Genomic DNA, 22085 nt, shown 5'->3' with positions numbered 1-22085 from the left:
GAACTGCAATACATCCATCTAGCAGCGGGAGAGATATGATCCCATGCTGTGTGTAACTGGATGATTCCCTCTCAAGATAATGAAAGTTGAATAGGAAATGCAATGGGAGGAAATAAAGTTATTAAAAGTGAAAGACATGTGATGATTTAGGTGTAATGAGTTGATACCTAAGCAAGAAATAGACAAAGAACTGCTACAGAGAAAAGAAAAAAAAAACCTCATTAAACTGAACTCACAACTTGCAATGCAATAATTTGGTGAAGTTTAGCAAGAAAATATTCCATGAATATTATCAGCCTTAAATTCTAGTGTTGGATGCCTGAATACTCCTTCCATCAATGTTTTTATGACAAAGTCAGTGCACTTCTAGACAATCAAATATCTAGCATCAAAATTGTATTAAGAATCTTACCTCTGACTTATGGATATCCATAAGTATCTAAAGGGAGGTGTCAAGGTGATTGGAGCCAGGGTCTTCTCCATGGTGCTGAGCAATAGGACAAGAGGCAATGGGCAAAAACTGAGTGGGGAAGTTCCACCTGGAGATGAGGCAGAAGTTCTTTACTTTGTGAGTGACTGAGCACTGGAACAGACTGCCTGGAGAGGTTGTGGAGTATCCCTCACTGGAAATATTCAAGAATGCGTATCTGGACACTATCCTGTGCAGTGTGCTTTAGGATGACATTGTTTTGAGAGGGAGATGGGACCAGATGACACACTGTGATCCCTTCCAACCTTAACCATTCTGCAGTTCAGCTCAGTTCTTTTCCTATTTGCATTTCCTACTTACATTTAACTGTGTGAAAGTAACCACACTACTTTACAGAAATGATACCATTTTCAATGTTCTCTTCTTTTTGCTCTCGTTTGTCCAGTTACAGGTTTATATCAGGAGTGATATACTGAGCCTGAGTTGCTTGCTCTAGGCGTGCTTTTCTTAAAGTACAGTTTTTGTTCACATTTACTTTGCTTAGCAGGTGAGAGCTAAATTGGGAAAAAATTATATCTTGTGTGCTTTTTGTGTTTTCTATTTCTCTCTTGGGAATTAAGGCAGATCTGGAAATCTGACTGCTCCTTGTGTCATGCGTTAGAATACACTACCGCTGCTGCTCCTGTCACTTATCTTGCTACAGACTGAATGGTGTTGTGCCTCAGAGCTCTCTGTAGGAAAATAATAATACATGCTTTACTCCCTAAATACCACCTTCCTCTTGTATTTTCTTCTTTGCCAAGCAAAGATTCTATCCCTCTCTCATCTGTGTTCTTTCCATAGTCCCTTTGTTCGACAAGATTTTAAGTTTCTAGTCTGTTTTTCCTAATTCCCTCAAACAATTCAACTACAGGTTTTTCAGAATTGAGAGATATTAAGTAATTGAGAAAGCTGGTTTCAAGTGGAGGGACACATGCAAGGTTTCCCTTTGCTGAATGGATATATAGAAATAATTTAAAAACTTACAAGCTGTGTTTCTGTATGTGTGTATTTTCACTTTCTGTTGGCAAACACTGAGAATGTCCTTTTCTCTGCCTTGTAAAGGTAGGTTGTTTTCATTTTTATCTGTACATCTGAAGTGTATTAAATAGCACTCATAAAATATGTGGTCATTATTTTTTCCAACACTCAGATAAAAAAAGAAATTGTGTGGAAGAGATTTGATGTGTCTGTTTCACGGAATTGCTTAAGGGTGTTCATATATGTTAGTGTAGACATATACCTAAATAAGTAAGCAATACTTTTTACTTTTTAGCACTTCCATGAAACACTTGGAATTCAACCTGGAGAAGCACGTTTGTTTCTAAATGGCCTTAATATTGACCTGGATTTTCAAGATCCCTTTAGGTAAGATATACATTTTGTTTGAAGGTCACAGACTTACTGATAATACTGTGGAGTTGTGCTCATGGTCCTAATCTCACCTGTTGCATTTTGGGGGCAAGGAAATGTTCCAGTAGGAGGAATACTGATTTACAGTGGTTTTGCTTTTGAGTATGGACATTGTATAAGTGGTTGAGAATAGCCTTTTCTCTTGGAATATGTTTTCTAATTTGCTTATAATTTTACAACTCACCATGTCAAATTAGTTTGGAAATAGAAGGAATCTAATGTGTACTTTTAAAAAGGTGTGGAAAGCACTTTATAAAAAAGTAAGTGATGCATTCATATCCCTGTTACTGAGCAATCAGGAAATTACAGACATGAGGCAGTCACAAAGTCTTGCCAGCTGTTTTCTGCTGTGGAGATCTTCAGGGGGTTTTTTATTCTCAAATTTGAACTTTCAGGTTGCAGCAGATGTTCCAGAGTCCCATTGGGTCTTCTGGGAGCTTTTAGGGTGTGGCTCTGTGTTTCCTCTGGGCTGAGTTCTGCCATGATACAGGCTTAGAGTTTATCTGTGTCTCCATCACTTGTTGCTCTCTTCTCTACTCGCTTGCAAAGCTGCTTCTTAGGGTACCCCAGCCTGGATTTCTGCCTCAGGCAGGACAGTGCAGCAGGAAAGCTGCCACTTCTTACTAAGGATGGATAAAATTGCTTTGTATAAAATAGATCTAAATGAATAAAAGAATTGTGTAATATGTTGTAATTATGTTTTGAAAGAAGTTAGAGGCATAGTGTTATTAACTGATGTTGGTTTAAACATTAGGCTGTGGGAGAATATAAAGAGAAAACATTCCTAAGACTATTAACATGAAGATGCTTTTTAGTTTTAAAAATAATTTTTACGTCATGACAAGAGATATTCGTAGACATTATGTACTTTATCTTCCTGAAAAAGCATTTTAGAGACTCTTAAACTGGAAGGAAAAGTGATGCATGGCCTTCATGAACTTGGAATCAAAGGGGAGACCCTGAGTAAATTTATGAGGTTGCATGTACATCCTACAGATAATAATTATGCACTAGATATTCGTCACTCTTCAATAATAGTAAGTAACTAAAGTTATTTATTTCGAGATTACGTCTTTGATAATTCTCTGTATGAAACAGTTTTTCTTTTTTTTACTGCAGTTGAAATACTCTTCATAAGGCCATATATCAATTAGCAGTTTAAAATGTTTTCAAGGATAATATTCCTTCAATATTTTTATGAGTAATTTTCTCCAGTTTTTACCTTGTTAAAATATTAAGATATAGTGTGTTTAAAGGAAAAGAAATATATATTTAGAGTAGTTGCACACTCCAAACTATACAATTTGTCTTTTATATCAATTAATGTAGCTACATAATACTACATAATATCTCATATTATGCAAGACTTCTAAGTGTATTTCACAAGTATGATAAGTGAATTTTGGGCCACTTAAATATATTATTTCTAGCTGTCCAATGACTGTGAGTTTTACCCTTCTTCCAAATTTACACAGGTTTCATTACAGAGGTTATACAGCAGGGGAAAAGGCACAAACCAAAACCACTACAGCACTAAAATATTATTTTCTTGCACCTGAAGGAACCACATTTCACTCTTCTGTTTGCCCCAGCTTGCACAGAAGGGACTAGAAGAACACATCAGCCACATGTTAATTGTCTGTTTTGATCTGTCTAAAGTTCTGTTGCTGCACTCTGAAGATAAATACTGGTCATGGATTACAAGATGGTTGTGCCGTGTTACACACATCTGTGTGATACATTGTTATGATGTTTGCATTGTGAAAGTAATTTTCACCGTTGGAAAAAAAAAAGGTTTTATTCACGTCCTTGTACACAGTACTAATGGTCCTTTCTCCTTTTCCATCCAGTATTAGTTTTATTGTGCACTGCAGATAAAAACAGTTTGATTAAAAAGAAAAAACAAAGATAAAATTTAGAAGCTATTTCATGTTATTATTTAACAAAAGAAAGGGAGACATTTTATAGTATTATTATGCCCACATATTTCTCTCAGTGTTCAATGCATGTTTTCTAAATGGCAGCTTTTTTTTTTGTTTTAGTGGATTAATAATATAGAACAAGATCACAGCTATAGCACATGGCCTGAAAGCTATCAGGAACTGCTAAAACCCTCATTTCCTGGATTTTTACATGAGATCAGACGAAATTTATATAATTTGGTAAGTTTGGAGAACCTTGGTTTTTTTGCGTACTGTATATATTAATATGTGGGCAGACAGCTTATTAAAAAATACGTGCTAGATTTATTGTTAAGTTTTCTATGTGGATCTGCTAAGAGTAGTGAATACTACTTTATCTAGAGTCTTATGTGGTTGTTAGTTTGATTTGCAGATGGATTTGGGCACAGTTTTGTGAAGAGTTTTTATGTTCCTTTCCATGCTATGCACAGAAAATTCACTACTATCAATGCATGAGGGAAGGTAATGGTAGCTGTCCATGCTTTAGAGATGGTAAACTGAGGTACAAAGATATTTAAGTTATAAAGCATAGTAATTATTGTCTTGTAGCTTAATTTTTCCCTGTAAATAGGATTCTGTATCATATAGTAAGCTAGGGAAGCAGCTATTGCTGATTTAAATGAAAATTACAAAAGGTAATGTAATGAACCATAGAATCATAAAATAGTTTGGGTTGTAATGGACCATTAAAAGTTATCTAGTCCAGTTCTCCTGCAATGACCAGGGGCCAAAACTTCATCCAGCCTGTTCTTTAACAATTTAAATGATGGTCCATCCACAGCTTCTCTGAGCAGCCAGTTCAAACCAATGAGTTTGGTGTCTCACCATCCTCATTTCTTCATATTCAGTTGAAATCTCCCCTCTTCTAGTTTAAAACTGCTGCCTCTTGTTCTACCACTACAGTGTCTCTACTAACTGGTAAAAAAAGCCCTCTCCTTCTTATAAGTCTCCCTGTACTCATAGGAGAGGTGCTCCAGCTTCTGATTGTTTTTGTGGCCCTTCTTTGGGCCCACTTGAGGTCCATGTCTTTCCTGTGCTGGGAACCCCAGAGCTGGATGCAGTACTGCAGGTGGGGTCTCACCATGGCACAGCGACAGAATCCCCGCCCTGGCCCTGCTGCCCACGCTGCTTTGGATGCAGCCCAGGACACGTTTGGCTTTCTGGGCTATGAGTGCACACTGCCAGCTCAAATCACCCTCTCATTCACCAGCAACCCCTAAGTCCTCCTTGGCAGGGCTGTTCTTGATCTGTTCATCCCTCAGCCTGTGTTGATAAACTGGAGCTGCCCCAGCCTAGATGCAGCACTTTGTACTTGGCCTTGTTGAAATTCCTGAGGTTCCCATGGATGCACTTCTTGAGCCTATCCAGGTCCCTCTGAATGGCTTCCAGTCCTTCACCTGCACCAGTCAGCCTGCTGTCCTCTGCAAAGCTTTTGAGGGTGCACTTGATCCCTCTGATGTAGTTGCTTGAAGTGATGCAAAGTTTGTGTGTAAAAAGACAATGAAAATATCAGCAATAGGTAATAAAAAAGTGTATGTTTATAGTGAAGTGTAAGATGTGTGTAATATGAAGTAGATTGCACTATGTATTCAGGGTTAAATATAAGAGCTGTACTACAGAAATCCATAGCACACCATTCCACTATAATCTGAGTGGGAGTGTTCAAAATTTTCAAGTTACTCTGCTTCATTTCATCTACCCTAGCAAATTGGAAGAATTGTAAGGGGAGTTTGCAGTGCAAAGTTGAATAAATGAGGTACTGATGTCCAATTAAAGCCACATAAGGATAATTTGCCTATGCAGACACATCCCAGTTTTAAATTCTGTGCATACCTGAAAGATCTGAGTTTATACTCCAAGCTACACGAAGTGAAAGAGTGAATACAAAGATTGGTGAGACAGGAAGGAAGAAATCTTCCCAAAACCTCAATTTTTCACTTGAAGTTTTCAGCCAAAATGTTGTTGATTTATTTTTGTTTGGTTTTCACAACAGAAGAGAGTTTGTTAAAAGATGTAACAGAAAAATCAGCATTATATCTTTCTAAAATAAATATGGAGTTTATTAATAAATGCAAAGTAATGACACAGAGTCTTTCAAAGGAGAAAAGTTGGATCACTTGGTTTGAAGTTCAGTGAGTGGTTAAATCCTATTTTCACTGTTTGGTCCAAATTCCTTAATTCTGATATTATTTTCATTTATAGTCTTAAGTGTTTTCTTACAATGAATGCTCTAAAAAAATTGAAAACAGCTGGGGCGTACAGCTCCTTTGGGAATTAATGTTCTTGCCTTAGATTTTATGTCTGAAGAAAAAATAAAAGCAAACACTAAGAATAAATATTGGATGCTTGATATGTTTTCTGTTCTTAGGTACTTTTTGTTGATCCTGTCCAAGAAGATACTGGTGATTATATGAAGCTGGCAGAATTATTCTATCATCATGATGTACCACTTAGGTAAGGAAAACTGAAAGTTTTGAGGAAAAATCTTAAAAAAAGGATTCTTCCCTTTTTTCTTCTTCATTTTCTATTGTGCTAGATGAGGATGTGAATTTGAGTTAAATCCAATGCAACAACATTCTAATAAGGAACATTGATTACCCATTTGTGTCAAGCTTACTCAGGTATTAAGTATTCTTAAGCAAATAGATTGCAAGGTAAAACATACCTGAGTGTGTGTAAAATGAACTGCAAAAGTCTGATAAAAATTTATCTTGTCAAATAGTTCCACTGGGTGCCCTTGAGAAGTTCCATTCTAATAAAAATATTTGTTATGTAAAGCATGCTTTCAGGGATTTTTTACAATTCAGTTCTTTCAATTGTGATCGCTTTATCTAATGTTGTTTGAATATACACTCTTAAAGACCAAAGTGAGATTATCCTCATCGAGTTTTGAATTTCTGAAAGTGAAACATCATTTCAGAGAGAGACGCTTCTGAGGAAGAGTCTGGTTGATCTGAGATACCTAGTTGTAAAAAAAAAAGTGAATTGGTCTCAGAAATGGCTGTTTATTTCCACAGTTTATACAAGAAGGATATCCAAAGTTCAGCAAGATGAATTGTGTGTTAAAATTTAAAATTCTCCTGTGAAATGGCTTTTTGTGTCCTCAATAAATTACAGGTGTTTCGTTTTACTTTAAAATTTTACTAGTTCTGATATTTCTTTTTTTGTTGTTATTTTTCTTAATTTTTTATCATTCAATTACAAAAGCATAATGGAAGACAGATTGTAGTGTTCTGTTTGTCTTCACAGAAGGGTTTGGGTTGGAAGGGACCGTAAGTATAGTATAAGGTTTGGGTTGGAAGGGACCATAGTATGGCCTAGTCTCAGTCCAGGCTTTTTACATGAAAACCGCATCAATGCACCACCTCCAACAGGCCTTTTTCCTTCCCAAGCCTCATATTCCTTTGGGTTTTCTTTCGTTTAATGGAAATGTAGGGGTTAGTAGTAGGTGTGTTTAAAACCAATGTGAGTGTAAAATGAACAGCAGTGTCAGGGTGGTGGAAAGCCCTGAAGGTTAAAAAGGTGAGAGAAGGGCTGGTAGGAGTGGCACACACTGATGATGGGACACCAGTACCCCAGCACTGTCTTCGTGCATCTACTTAAGATATCCCTGTCGGGAAAAATAAAAGACAGAGAATGCACAGACTAAGACTTGAGCCATTAAGAGATGATGGCAGGAATGTAAAAAATGAAAACCTTCATACAGGTAAGGAGAGGAAGTACTGTGATTAAACCCTATTGACTCACAGGAATCTTAATTATTGTTAGCTGTAAAACGTGTATGTAAAGTCAGTACATAGCTGGTAACCTAAGCATACTGTAGAGCTGATGAAAGATGCATGGCTGGTATCCTGTATCAGCACACAGTCATGGGAACACCACCCAGGTACAGGGTTTTTATCTCTAAGTGCTGGGCAGATCACTTGAATGCAAACATTTTGTTCTTCTGTGTTTGTGTTAGAATTTGTGTAAAGCAGATATTGTGTAAATATGTATGATCTCTTTTTTTTTTTATAGAATTGGAATCGTTTTTATTTTAAGTACAAAAGAAGAAATTGATGGCAATGAAGATGCTGGAGTAGCTCTTTGGAGAACTTTTAATTACATTGCAGAGGAATCTGACACCTCTCAGGCCTTTATGTCGATAATTAATGTTAGTTCTTTCATAAGAAATCATCTATTTATTTCTGGTTTATTATTTATTAATAGTCAGGGTCTTGCTACCTTGCGATAACATGAGATGTATGCATTTACTTTATGCAGAAATGAAGTATTAAAAGCATGTGTAGCATTAACAGTCTATAGAATTATTTGCAGAAATACTTTCCTCTTGCATAAACCAATTTGCTCTTGTAATTTTGCCTATTGACAGGTTTTCTTCAATAATATAAAAAAGTAGGTGCATGCTTTTCAGCTTTTATTATTATCAAAAGTTATTCTGTATTAATGTTAACGTAATGGGCCTGTCTTTGTGTTCTGTGTCTTTTGGAGTACAGGGATTTTAATGTCACTTTGGCAGTCCTGTAAGATTTGAAAAACCCTTTCTTATTGTCTAGTGTAGGAAGTGAAACAGTAAGAGAATTTCTTTTCTTTGGTCATGCTTGAGCTGTCCATGGGTGCAGAAAGCATAGAAGTATTTCAGACTTGCAGCTTAATGAGACCAGTTAACTTTGTGAGAGAATGTACATTCTTATAAGACAGGAATTTCAGAGATTAGAGATGAATGGAGGAGAAATAAGGTGAACCATCTATGTAAAGGCTCTGTGGGTAAAAGTTAGGGAATATGGTACTTATACCTAACAATTTTTATTCCATTTGTTTTCTGGTTTTATGCTTAGTGCCTAGAAAATGTCATGGTGTCATGGACAAACTTAGAGAGCTTAACATTAAAGGAATTGAAGTAACTAGGAATACCTTGGAAGAGAAATCCACAAATGTTAGGGAGCTGACATGCATGGGTAACAATTATCCATGGGTAGCAAATATCCATTATCCACAATTATCCATTTTAGATCAAAAAATATAACTTAGAGTGTGCTTTTTAAAATGTTGTATTCTTCTCTTTACTTTGTTTCATAATATAAAAAGGGGGGATGATAAATATAATTGAAAGTTAACAAAAATAGAAGGAATAATATAAAGTTTAAGCTACTCAGAGCTATAGAGGAAAATATTGTTCCTCATTTGAAGACAAATGAATAATTTTCACTTCAAATTTTTATTCTACGTATAATGAAAGTAATAAAATATTATTCTATGAAATTAAAAAACATTGGTAAGGAAAAATTATCACTTCAGAAAAATGACTAGTTTAGGTTTGGATTAATATGGATTCAGGTAACTACCCATGTTAGTTTATATAGAGAATTTAGATTACCTCTCCAATTAGTAGAGAGAAATAACCTTTCACATGTAGCTCACATAGGTGTATTTCTTTGGCCACTTCAGATTTAGACTAAAGGTGTAATAATAGATCAGTCAGAGCAGTGCTCTAATAAAAAATTGTGCATATGTGCAATGGTGATAGTAAAGCAGTATAAAAAACTGCAGTACAGCAATAAAAGCAATATGAAATTATACCAGTATAAAATCTGCTAGCACACTATAAAAATATTATACTTATTTATTGTTTATTTACTTATATTAATGTTATCAAGTTGTTTGACAACTTTCTACATTTTTTAATTTCTTTGGGTTATAATTATTCCAGGTGTACCATGAAGTGAAAGATGGAAATGTTCTGACAGTTGATGATGTGAAACACATTCTTAGGAGTGAGTACCCCCATGCTAATGTTCAGAGTATCCTGGGTGTTCGTTCTGAATACGATGAAGGGAGGAAGGTACGTTTAGAGCTGTGCTGAGTAAGAAATATTGCTGTGTGTACAACTCAATGCATTTACTAAGTTGAAGGATTGCTAAATATTAAAGCAAGTAAATACAGCACCTTTGAATAAAATTTTTCTTCAGCCACCATTCAGTCATTAATGGAAATGTTGTAAAGGTTACTGCATTACTACTCTCACTATGAAAGTTTACTTTTGCCTGCTGCTTTCAGGAGCCACAAGTATTTTTCTAGTAGGCGTGTCAAGAGGTCTCTCTTGAATTCTGCTTTCTTCTTAAATAAAGCTTGACTTACAAACATAAAAACCTTTTGACTTTTTTTAGGGTTCTTTCTTTGGTAAAAGCATTTTTGACTGTCTCAGGGTTCTTCTCTGATGTTATTTGCTTCATTTTTATTTTTATTTAAAATAAAAGAATAGCATGTTAAGCAAAATGAAAAACAATTTCTCAGCAAGATGTTAAAGCAAAAGTTCACAACAATGTATATGGATCTACAATTTCCTTTGTCATTCTGTTTGACAAATGAGTTCCATCTGTCCCGTCAGGTTTCCAAACACTGTTTTGTCCCTGCCACTGATGACAAGGTGTGACAGTGAAACGTGCTTGGAGATTAGAGCTCGTCCTCTCTTGATACTAGTTTCATTTTTTTACTACGGTCAGCCGCAGTCTGTTTAATCCTGTGATATTTCTGATTTGATCAGGCAGGAGCAACCTTTTATAAGAAGAGTGGCCTGGGCCCGCTGCCTCAGGCGCTGTTTAATGGCGTGCCCTTTCCCAGAGAGGAGATGGATGCGGCAGAGCTGGAGACGCTCATTCTTCAGAGGATTTTTGATGCCACCGGCTTCTTCCAGCGGGCAGTGTTCATGGTATGCTTAACATTAACGAGTGCAGGGTGAAGCATTTGACAGTGAATTGTTTCAGTCATGTTTATATATTATAGTTTTTTATAATGAGATGGCTTGAAATTAGTAATATCGCACCTGCAGTTAAGTTGTTACAATCATTTGTGGTTATGGTTTTGAAAGAGTATATTGAAATTATTCAAGGCTGAAGGATCAGCTAAGCATATAATCATTATATAGAATTTTTCCACCTGAAACTGAGGATGTACTGCAGTTGTTCATTGAAAAATATATATCTGGTATTTTGAAATGCTATCTGTGTGACATTTATATGGTTTTGACCTGACATTGTCCATACTTGATGTGTATAGAAACTTTAAGCTCAGCTGAAACATTATACAAATACTTGGTCTTTGTTTGTCTTGAAAATCTGTCTTAATAGTACAAATTTTACATTTTTCTGTTACTCCAGGGCTTGTTAGATGATAATGTTAATGCAGTGGATTTTCTTATGGATCAGAACAATGTAGTTTCCCGTATAAACCCCAGTATTCTTGGAGCAGAAAGAAGATACATACATTTCAGATCCACTCCTGGTAACTCCTTTTCTTGGATATTGTTATAATTTGTGAGTTGTTTTTTTGGGTTTGTTTTCATAATTTAATACTTTGTGTTTTGCATTATGCAGTTCCATTTCATGTGGAAGACTTCTCTACTTTCTCCTTTTTGGACTCACAAGATAAAAGTGCTGTAATTTCTGATAATATGAAGTATTTAACAAAAAAAGGTAAATAATGTTCTGTATTGGTTATCTATCTGTCCATTTATGACTATTACAAATTGTTGAAATTTACCAGTAAAATATGCCAAATAAGTCAATATTCCAAGGATTCCATGTAAATTAAATCTTTCTCAATATCCCAGTATCTTCTTTCAGGAAGCAGAGCATATCTGAATATTATAAACCTAAATTATAATTAACAGGGTAGTTAGTTTTTGTGGCTTTGAAATGGGATGGATGTTGTGGCTAGTTGTTTTTGTTTTACAAACATCAAGTTAAAAACCTTTACAAGACTTTTGCAGCTTTGAAGATAGATTCAGCTTCCAAACATTTGGTTTTACTTGAGGATATTGAAGTCTTGAGGAAATTTCAAGTGACCCTTACTTGCAGCATTGTCAGGGGCAGAATGTATAGAGTTTGTATGTTTATATCAAAATTAGATATTTCTAAATTTAAGGAATAATTTATTATGTTTCTAATTTATTAAGTATCTCCTTATTTTTCTTCTAGTTAGATGGTTTGATTTTGCTGAGCAAGCCTTTGTCTTTCTATAGAAAAATATAGAGTTTATATTCTGATGAATTATAACTCATTTATACATTTTGTTTTTATTAAAACTCAAATGTCTTTGTACATTTCAAATGCTTTTTTATGTAAAACGTTTTCGTTGCATATGCAAGTGCTTTTCCTTGAGTGAGAAGATATTACAACAATGGGGTCATAATTCTGCATGGAATTTTACAATAGTCCGTCCCTTATGAAACAGCTGCTCATTTACATCAGTCCTTCAAGGGACACAAAAACCCTGTTAATTAAGTGCTTTCTTTCAGTGGTTTTTATGTGTTATTTACCGAGTTTTACTTAATTCACTGTCAGAAAGAAATGCCAAACACCTACATTTCTTTAAAATAAATTTGACTCTTACTTGATTCTGTGTCTACAACCACAGGGACATCCCAGTGAGCTGTCAAATGAATGGCTTTCAATCTGTGGGCTTATTTGTAAGATTGAGATATCTTGTGTAAAACCTATAACCTTTAAGCTGGAATCTACATTTCAAATCTCTCTCTCCAATGTGTTTCTCTAGACCACAGCAACAGTTGATAATAATCTTTTCCTAACATCTCACCACAACCCTGGAAAATTTCTGTCCCTGTGCATTATGTTTCAGGGATGTATGGCAGACCTGAGTAGGCTGATATTCTTCATATTCTTCTACAGATAATTTTGCAGAATTTTTCACCTACCATTGCTCTTCTATGACAAGTAAAGAACAGGAAACCATAGAGCAAGAAAAACAGAAATTATCTGCATGTGCACTTGTACAGTAGTTTGCTTTCCTTGAACTGAATTTATTATATTCCCATTTGTGTCCCAAAATGATACGTTTTTCCCTGCCTTTAGTTGAAGAACTTTCCCTATCCTGCCAGGGAAAGTGACTGGCCTAGGTCATGTGGCCCTGTAACTACTTACTTATTTTCATTCTTGGCTGTATGATCATCCTTCATCAAATGTTCACAAGTAACCTCTGGTAAAGCAGGTTTTGTTAATTGGAACTAATTATTTAGGGCCCTCTTGTCTCAATGCTGTAACAATGGATCAGCTCTTTTAGTCTCTCTCTCCTATTAACATGATAAATTGCCTTCTAAGAATCTTACTTCAATTCAGAGGGCAAAGGATTCTGATGTGGCAATTATTCTTACAGTTGAAGTCAGCAGTCAAACATAGACATGAATTTAGAAATGACAAACAGAATTAATTTGGTTTTCGTTAGTCATGAGAAGATTCTTCAGAATGTAAAACAGGATTATCTTTAATTTTCAGATGAAGATGCATTGTATGCTGTTACTGTCTGGATTGTTGCTGATTTTGATAAGCCAGCTGGTAGACAACTGCTTTCTGATGCCTTGAAAAGCCTGGTGAGTTTCTAGCAGGTTTTATTAAAATAGTTGTTATGAATATGTTCTTAACAGCTCTCTCTGCACATTCAAAAATCATACTCTTAAATAAAAGTGTAACAACTTTGTTGTTGATCAGGTGCAGACTTCAGAGATTGTGCTTTTGTTTGCTCAGTTCCTGAAGGGCAATGGTCATTTAGTTCATGGACTTGTGAGGCAGGAGACAAACTGTGACACTGTGTATTAAAAGGGTGAATTTCTTCCCAGTTAGACTTGCTCCCATCAGGTAGCCCAAAATGTTACTTGGAAGGACTTTGGGATAGTGCCTGTTGATGTGAACCATTAAGCAGTGTTCTCCTGTATTATGTGCCACAGCTGTGGCCATGAAGCAACCATTTTCCTCTGTACTGTTTGTGTGCTTCTAAGAACAATTTTCCTGTGTGTTTTAATAAGCTAGGAGGATCATCCACATTTATGAGTTTGCTTATTTTTAAGTTCTTCTGTTCTAATAATAGGATTTAAGGTAGGAATGTCTGAAATATGAATATACTTCAGAAAGTGTAAATGTCAAGTCAATATAAATGACAGAAAGACCTTATGTTTGGGGCAGGTTAAAAGAGTACTTAAACTGAAATCAGAGGGCATCTGGACTTTCTAATCAGAAATGAAATAGGAACCACCCTAAGGGAACTAGAAAATTGGGATGTTGCCAAGAGAATGTGATAATAACTATGTCTTAGAAAGGGGCTTTAAAAAAGATAAAGAAGAATATTCAGTAGAAGTCCTTGTTACAGAAAAGCATTTAATTTCTTGAACTGCTTGATTTATGTCTTGGGCTTGACAGATGTACTCCCTCTGTAGCTTCATTTTTTAACCCTCTTCAGCAGTGAAATGTGCCACAGCTCCTGTCTAAGAGGTGACAACCACCTGGGCAAGTCCCCTTGTGTTGGTGACAAGAATCTAGCAAAAAATCCCAAAACATTAGATGAATTTCATGTGTTGCTTGGTGTAGTTCTTTTCAAATTTTATGAGACATAAAATGAAAGAGTATTTTTTTTTTAAGTCCATTGATTTTATTGAGGTTATTTACTCTTTTCTAGGCCCTTCTGTCTCTCAAGTCAGGGTCTAGTATAATTCCTGATAGTAGCAAAATTGGCACAGTCACCACTTGCTCGTGACGTGCCATCAGCATTTGAAGTAAAGCATGCAAAAATCTGGGAGTGAAAATGGCTGAAGGAAATTCACTTCTAGCTATTCCAGCTAATACATGCTATTTTGAAAACTCTGGTAGTTTTTTACTTCCTTTGAAAAAAAGCTTGAGCTGTCTTAGCTGGAAGAGACCTCTCAAGGTCATCCAGTTCAGCCTCCCTCTCAAAGTGGAATTATTGACTTCATTACATCCGGTCGGCTGTAGGTGTGTTTGAAGGATTTTTGAAAATCTCCGAAGAGGAGACTCTGTCCCTTCCTTTTCAAATTACTCTGGTGTTGCATTGCCTTCCTATTGTAGTTCTTTTCTGCCAGACCAAACTTTGTGAGCATTACCCCTTGTTACTCTTTGCTGGTAGCAGGAAGGGTTTAGCCCTGACATGTTTTTCACTCCCCCTTCAGTAGCTTTTGGTTGCTGTTCAAATTCTCTGTAGTCTCCTCTTTGCCAGGAGGAGCAAGCCCAGATTCCTCAGTATTTCTTCATAGTTTTCTGACCATCAGTTTTCTGTCCATTAGTGGAAGCCTTTCCAGTGCTCAATACCAGTGATTGCATTCCTTATTTTTTTTTTTTCCTTCCTGCATTGGAGTCCATTTATCTTTTCTTCAGTTAGTGGTGTTACTTGATTCTGCCGTAGAATCATCAAAGTCTCTGGTAAAATTTCAGTGGCATCACTGATTTTAGCAAGTGAAGGATTTTGCTCCTGCTGAACTTTAAAAGTGATAAGTGGATAAATTCTCTTGTATTTATTTTATGCTTAGTTCAATAATTTTTGAAAAGTAGACCTGTATAAAACTAGTTCTGAAGTCTGTAAATGACCACTTGTTTATGTCCTTTGTTTAAAACATGCTTCTGCAAAATGCTCAAAGGCAATTGTTCTATTAAAGAAACTTAACACTTCTATTTAAAATATTTATCACAGAATAGGTAAATCCTTACTAATCACATTTTAACTCACAGTTGGAGTTCTGAATTAGTCATTGATGTATCTTTTCTAAAGACAAATAGCTGCAAAAAATTAAATACTCAAGGGTATTTCACATAGTTTTAAATTATATGAATACATTAGGTAACAGCAGATGGAACTGTAAAATTACTTATTGTTCTGTTTTTCTTTGCAGAAAACAAGCAGTCATGCTCGAATTGGGATTTTGAACAATCCTTCGTCAAAAATAAAGGAAGATAACACAGCCATTGCAAGAGGAATTTTGACTGCTTTTTTAACCCAAAACCACAGCAACTTAAAAAGTTTCCTAAGTAAACTCAGTAAGGAAGAGACAGCAAAATCCCTTGCTGCTGGAACTAAAATTGTTAAATTCCTCACGCCAGTGAGTACAAGCTAAACTAGATTACTTCCCTTTTTATTTTACATATATCTTATTGGAAGAAGGTGGTGAGAATAACAGTGTTTGGCTGAATGCCTTGAAGTTTATAACCCATATACAGTTTCTTCTCAAGCAGGTTTGGATTTTTGATGACTTTCATGTGATTGAATAATAGAGAGTTTCTTTGAAGGGAGAAAATATGACAGTACTGAGAAATTCAGAATACAGATATAAAATAAAATTGAGATCAAAATAGTTTAATTTTAATTTTTGGGTTTTTTAATAGCTCTCTCATTTAGTTACAATTGCAGTATTAATGTTTTTCAAGAATTTAGACTTCAGAAAGATTTAAGACTAAATGAGAGTGAAACTGAATTATGAAATAACAGCTGCTAACTACTGTTTTTTGTCTCAGAAGTAGTTGTAAATTTTAGTCTTCTTAAATAGGAAGTGTTGGAAGACTAAGAAAACTCTCTGGACCATATTAGAAAATTAATATTTTTGAGTCATATTTCTTGCTTCATTGTTTAATAAATTTTGAAAGACATAAAGGTCTCTAATGAAGCTGTGTATGCTAAGTATGTTACTAATTAATGTCATTTTATTAATTGTATCTGAATGAATCTGTTTGCTTGGTCTCTTTATTACTAATGAATACATGTCAGAATAATTCTGACAGGGGAGACGCAATTCCAATTTTGGCATGTTTTTGCTCTCTTTGAAAATGAATTTGTGTCTTTCTGGTTGATGTTGGCTTCTCCAAAATATGTTCAAATTGTATCCAGTGGCCATATTAGAATGACTGGGTTTTTAGAGTATTACAAATTTTTTTATACCTTTTTTCTAAAAGTGGGAATACAGTTGGGTTGTTAACAGAGTGTTACTTTTCATGCAGCTGTTGTGCTGGATCATGGAAAAATTGCTTAACCTCAGGCTCAGCTTTGCTCTCATGGTTATTCACAGTTGCCCCAGGGTACAGACTGCACTCTTGGGCTCACCACCAGCAGTTGTGTGCTTACACTGAAGCTGAGGTGGCTGTGTTACTTTGATTTCTGATTACCACATAACTTGAAGAAAATCTTTGATTTCCTCACATGATACAAAATTTATTTTTGCTGAATCATTCCAGCATCTCATGCTTTACCTTTGCTTTAGGGAATGGATGGTGATACTTTTGAGAAGAAGTACAACACTTTAGGACTGGATTTAATTAAAACTCAACAGATGTTCTGCCAGGAGGTTCTGAAGCTGCTTCCTGGGCAAATGGCTGTTATTAGCAATGGCAGGGTAAGAAGGAAATTAAGTCTCTCAATCTTTTTTAGGATTTTTTTACTTCTGGAACTTCAGTTTCAAACTAAAGAAAATGTATTATATTGATTTCCCATTTATTCAGAGAGTTGTTCAAGAATGGTATGTTATCTTGCTTTTTTATTTTGTTTTACTTCTAATTTGTTCATTAACTCCATTCCATTGAAGCTACTATGTGTGTATGTCATTCCCACAGCTATTTTAGAGTTAATCTGACAAAATTCTCAAAATAGGTTAGTATCTGATTTATTATTTGTGGTGCTTAAGAATAATTTTTGATTCCGAAGTTACTTTTATTTTACTATGTAAATAAATGTATATAAATTCACTGAGCAGGTTAGTTTCAAGCTCTAAAACACCACATTTTAATAAATATATAGTTGTTTTATAGTCTTAAATCTTAATATACAGATAAAAGTGTAGTAATTTTGTTGTTTCAATTTTTGTATGTATATGCTGAAATCAATAGCTTTAATTACAGTTGGTCAATAGATGATCTGTGGTCAAAAAATATAATGTTGCATTCAATATTTAGTGCTTGTTAAATGACAGTCAATGCCTTACATTGCAAATACAATTTGCAAACTACATTTTAATTCTTCTATTTTTGATTTACTCCACCATTCGAAAGAAAACTATGTTGGCATCTCATAACTGGAAACTCTTTAAATTTAGTGAGTTTAGTTACTCTTATGCATCCTAAATGCTGCTGACATGCAACTGAAATACTGCTAAAAAACACATAGAAAGCATTTTTGTTGATGAAGCCTTATAGAATTGTTGGGTTTTTTGTGTCAGCTCTCTCATAACTAAATTAGTGAATTTATTTTATAAAATATTATTACTGTTCTCCATGCCTAAAAAAGCTAAAAATAATGTCATATTTTAAGTTTTGGGGAAATAAGTTTCATAAAAATATTTGGATAAATTTAATAATGTATATTACTTTAAACTATTAACTCTAAACTATCACTTTTAGAAAGACAAGGGATATCCTTCATTTCTGTCCTTGCTATTTCATCACAGAAGTTTTGCTTTTATGAGCAAATTAATTTTTTCTAATTGACTTCTCCAAATTACCATAGTATTTCATAATTACACTGTGGTTTCATCTGTCTCATACATCATTAATAAAAAAATCAAAAGTGGAATTTGTTATATAACCTCTCATTTATAGGAAACAGTTGAATTTTGAGGAAGATGCATTCAGCACCCAACTTACATAATGAGATTCTACATCCTGGCAGCCCTGTAGGCTATTGAAGTTGTCTTGGGTCAGTTTGGCCTGATAGACTGAGTAGGAAATCCAAACAACATCCTCAAAGCTATTTTCTGGGACTCCAAGGCACTTCTCCTTTCTTTCAGACACCAAAAAATGTAGTAATCCTGTATCCTCTCATATTAGGCATTTTGTATCCTTTCCCATTCTTTCTATCCATTCTGCTTCATTTGACAAGTAGTAGAAGGAGATTGTGTTCATAGAATTAAAAAGCTAAAGAGTGTGGTAGACAAATAGTAATTTGAGTTTAAAATATTTTACATAAGAGAGCTTTTTCTTAGAGTTATTTCTAAATAGTGTATTTCTTAACAGAAGGATGTATAATGAAAAATAGCATGGATATTTTGATTGCAGTTATTCTTTGTGATTGTGATTGATAATTAACTGTAATCATATAACTCTAAAAGCCTAAAACTGCATAGTTACTCTAAAATTCAATTAGTTTTATAATCAATAATATTGATGTATATAGACATTGGGGTTTCATATTCAATATTGTGCATTCATTTAAAATAGTAGTTTATTTTTACTTACAAACAGAGCATTATTGGGACATTCTACACTTAATGTTTTTTTTCTCTAAGATACTGGGTCCTTTAGATGAAAATGAATTCTCTGCAGAAGACTTTAATTTGTTGGAAAAGATAACATACAGTACCTCAGCAGAGAAGATTAAAGCTATTGTCAAGGAGATGGGAAACAGTAGTAAAAGGTAAAATTCTCTTGCCTCATAACTTATGTGCAGCTCTGCTGAATTACTCCACATACTCTCCCTACTTTCACTCTCCTTACAACCACGAGTACAGCTAACAGTAAAGGATTCCTACTAGGTTTTGTTTATATAAGAGTAATTGTAAAGCATAATAATAAGCTTGATAAAATACAGTGCATCTTAGGCCAAATACGAGTATTAATATTTGAGGTCATTTTCTTTGGGAATTGTTACTTAGGGAACCTGTAGAGGCATGGGCTGATGTTGTGCCCTGACACCATAGTAGACAACATTCACACATCTGTTCACTGAAGAAGTGTAAAGATTAAATGAGTTCAGGCAATCTTCTAGTCTAAGGATACAGCTTGTGTACAAAGAAGAAAGCAAAATTACACTCTTCTTACAGTATCTCTCGACTTTGAGTATAATTTCTGTTATTTAGAAGGACTGGCACAACTGAAAGAATTGTTACCAGAAAACCAAAATCAACAAGAGACAGAACTAAAGGAGATAAGTAGTGAGATACAAAATATATTTAGACAGATATTCTGACTTAAAAACACTGAAATGGAACTATGATTTCTAAGGGAACTTCAGTAGGAAATTCCAGTAGAAAACATTGAAAGATGTGCCCAGAATTGAAACCAGATCATTTATGTCTGTTCCTTAATGTTGTCATAAATGGGCTTTTTTTTTAATTAAATAAATAAATAAAGAGCTAGAAATATCAGCATATCTTAACATCATATACTCACTTCTCTTGATTCTGAATCAAGTCTCTTTGGCAAATTTGTAAGTAATAAAAACTTGTCATTAATTCAGGTTTAATTTGTCTTGTGGACCAAGCCCCACATTTTCTTCAAAGCTCCACATTTTCATCGAATTACACAGGCTTGGAGACCCAACAACTGAGAAAAAATATTGCTGTGACTGAATTCTGCATCTCTTAAAATTAAGGTGTCCATTTCACAAGGCTTCTCTAAGGCTGTAGTGGTTCTTGGGCGTTGTCATGCTGAAGGTTTAACTCCAAGCTACAAGTCCTGAGCTGTGAATCACCTTAGAGTCCAGGTCTGGGATGTGGGCTTCCTAAAGATGCTTTATGCAAAGAGACTGACATTAAAATGTTAATGTTCTGCTCCTTTTCTAATGACAACCAAACTCTATGTGCATTATTTAATACAGTGGCAGTGATTTGATTATGAAAATAGATGCCCTGCTGTCATCTTTGCCTAAAACAGAGATGAGACAAGATGTTGAATTACTCAAAGAACAGCACAGGTCAGTTTTGTCATGCTAATGCGCTTAGAGTAATTTTTTATTAACATTTGAATGTACTGATGATTACATAGTCTTTGGAAAGTTGAGTAAGCATTCTAATTTTGAAACTGTTGTATGAGCAGCCTGCTCATCTGCCATAGCATAATGCATCTTTACCTTTTTCCTAATAAATTCATTAGTAATGCCTATTGATTTCCCAACCTTACCCTTTGCTGAAAAAAGAGCAGATAGGTGCATGTTTTAAAAGGACATATGGTAATACAAAAGCTATTGTCAAATTACAAATTTTTATAAAAATTTTTGCTGTTTCATAATCTCTACTTGTTTTTGTTGATAAGGTGCTCCAGTAGTAGTTGTGTGTGCAGTTGGACTGTGCCTGTTGGTGAAGGCAGGAGTGAAATCAGTGGTAGCCTTTTCTAAGAGGCCAACACCTTTTTCAAAGTTACACTCGTAGCAGTCAGTACTGTGCTGCTACCATATATTTTGTGGAAAACAAATTCCAATAGTCCCTTTTCTGTATATACAGCATATGACTTTTTTGTTTGTTTTTTTAAATGAAGTTTACTGACATTTCCTTCCTGTAAATACAGAGTACTTTAACTAGGGTTGGCTTGACTTAGCCTAATCAAGTCTATCAAACTGAATTATTTTCTGGAATGCATAAAGCTAGTCCAGCCTGTCAAGTTTCACACTTCTCAAATGCCATTTTTCCCCCTCTTTTTTTCTTTTTAAATTATGTCACCACCACTACTTGTCTGATCCAATGATTCCAGATCTCCATGAAGGGAACTGTGAACAAATGACAAAAAGACCCTTTTTAAAGTCTTACTGTGTTTTATTTTACTGATTTTGTTTTAGAGAATGTATCTAATGACTAACCAGTATAGAAGTATGTAGATTAATGCTACATTTTTTACTCCTGTTCACATTTAGCTTTTCTAATTGTATCACAGGGAGCAATCATGATTATTGCTTGAAATGAGGGAAATATTTTCTTGAGCAGTAAAATCTTAAACGCCTCTGATATTACAAATCTGTCTCTAAAAATGTTTGTCCTTTCAGCAAATTCAGTTTTGAGTTTTCATGTCACTTGTTTTGAATACTTTTTTAACAGTGTAATAAAAGTCGAGCCCCAAGAGAATGACCCATTCTATGATGTCGTTGCTATTGTGGATCCATTGACAAGAGAAGCACAGAAGATGACCCATTTATTGATTGTAAGATGGGACTCATTTCTTATAATTTGCTTATTTGTACTTCAGTTGTTACTAAACTTCTTCTAATTTCCATATACAGTGTAGTAAAGAGTAAACAAAATTTGGTTATTCTTTCTTTTCCTTTAAAATATGTGTTTAGTTATTTTAATTCATAAAAGAAGTTGAGGATGATCTAGTTCATCATTATGAATATTTCATTTGAAAGTAAAATTCAGATGCCCCCATGGCCCAGTCCTCTTAGTGAGCCTGTAAGTGCTCTCTGCAGTCAGTAGAAAGAAAGGAGAAGATTGTGTACATAATTTTTTGCATCTCAGAATCTCAGGAGATATGTGCTTCTTTCCATTAAACCAGATCACCTTAGTTTTCCAAGGCACCTAAATGAGGTGGTCTAAATCTGACTTGTAATATCATCATAAGAAGATTGGACTATAAAGCTTTCAGCTCTTGGAGGGATATTTCTCAGTTGATTAATGCTACCAAGTATATCTAGATAGGCTTCCATTGTGTGTAGCTATTGATCTTTTAAAGAGAAACTGTCTTAAAAACACAGCTGCT

At 34.8% G+C, this 22085-nt stretch overlaps 1 protein-coding gene across 2 annotated transcripts in view; it reads left to right on the top strand.

Annotated features, from left to right (window-relative positions):
- UGGT2 (UDP-glucose glycoprotein glucosyltransferase 2) overlaps positions 1 to 22085 on the top strand; it is a 77010-nt gene that overhangs the window by 27580 nt on the left and 27345 nt on the right. For both annotated transcript variants that reach the window (XM_014308279.2, XM_031059552.1), the window contains 15 exons: positions 1746 to 1837; positions 2769 to 2919; positions 3925 to 4044; positions 6212 to 6297; positions 7861 to 7996; positions 9554 to 9685; positions 10388 to 10552; positions 11001 to 11124; positions 11217 to 11315; positions 13134 to 13228; positions 15533 to 15739; positions 16892 to 17023; positions 18908 to 19035; positions 20218 to 20313; positions 21428 to 21530. In XM_014308279.2, the coding sequence (XP_014163754.1) occupies positions 1746 to 1837; positions 2769 to 2919; positions 3925 to 4044; positions 6212 to 6297; positions 7861 to 7996; positions 9554 to 9685; positions 10388 to 10552; positions 11001 to 11124; positions 11217 to 11315; positions 13134 to 13228; positions 15533 to 15739; positions 16892 to 17023; positions 18908 to 19035; positions 20218 to 20313; positions 21428 to 21530 (1866 nt within the window). The remainder of the gene's footprint in view (positions 1 to 1745; positions 1838 to 2768; positions 2920 to 3924; positions 4045 to 6211; positions 6298 to 7860; positions 7997 to 9553; positions 9686 to 10387; positions 10553 to 11000; positions 11125 to 11216; positions 11316 to 13133; positions 13229 to 15532; positions 15740 to 16891; positions 17024 to 18907; positions 19036 to 20217; positions 20314 to 21427; positions 21531 to 22085) is intronic.

The sequence above is a fragment of the Geospiza fortis genome, unplaced genomic scaffold (genome assembly GCF_000277835.1).
Source record: "Geospiza fortis unplaced genomic scaffold, GeoFor_1.0 scaffold84, whole genome shotgun sequence".
NCBI lineage: Eukaryota > Metazoa > Chordata > Aves > Passeriformes > Thraupidae > Geospiza > Geospiza fortis.
This window is presented reverse-complemented; position numbering and strand designations above follow the sequence as displayed.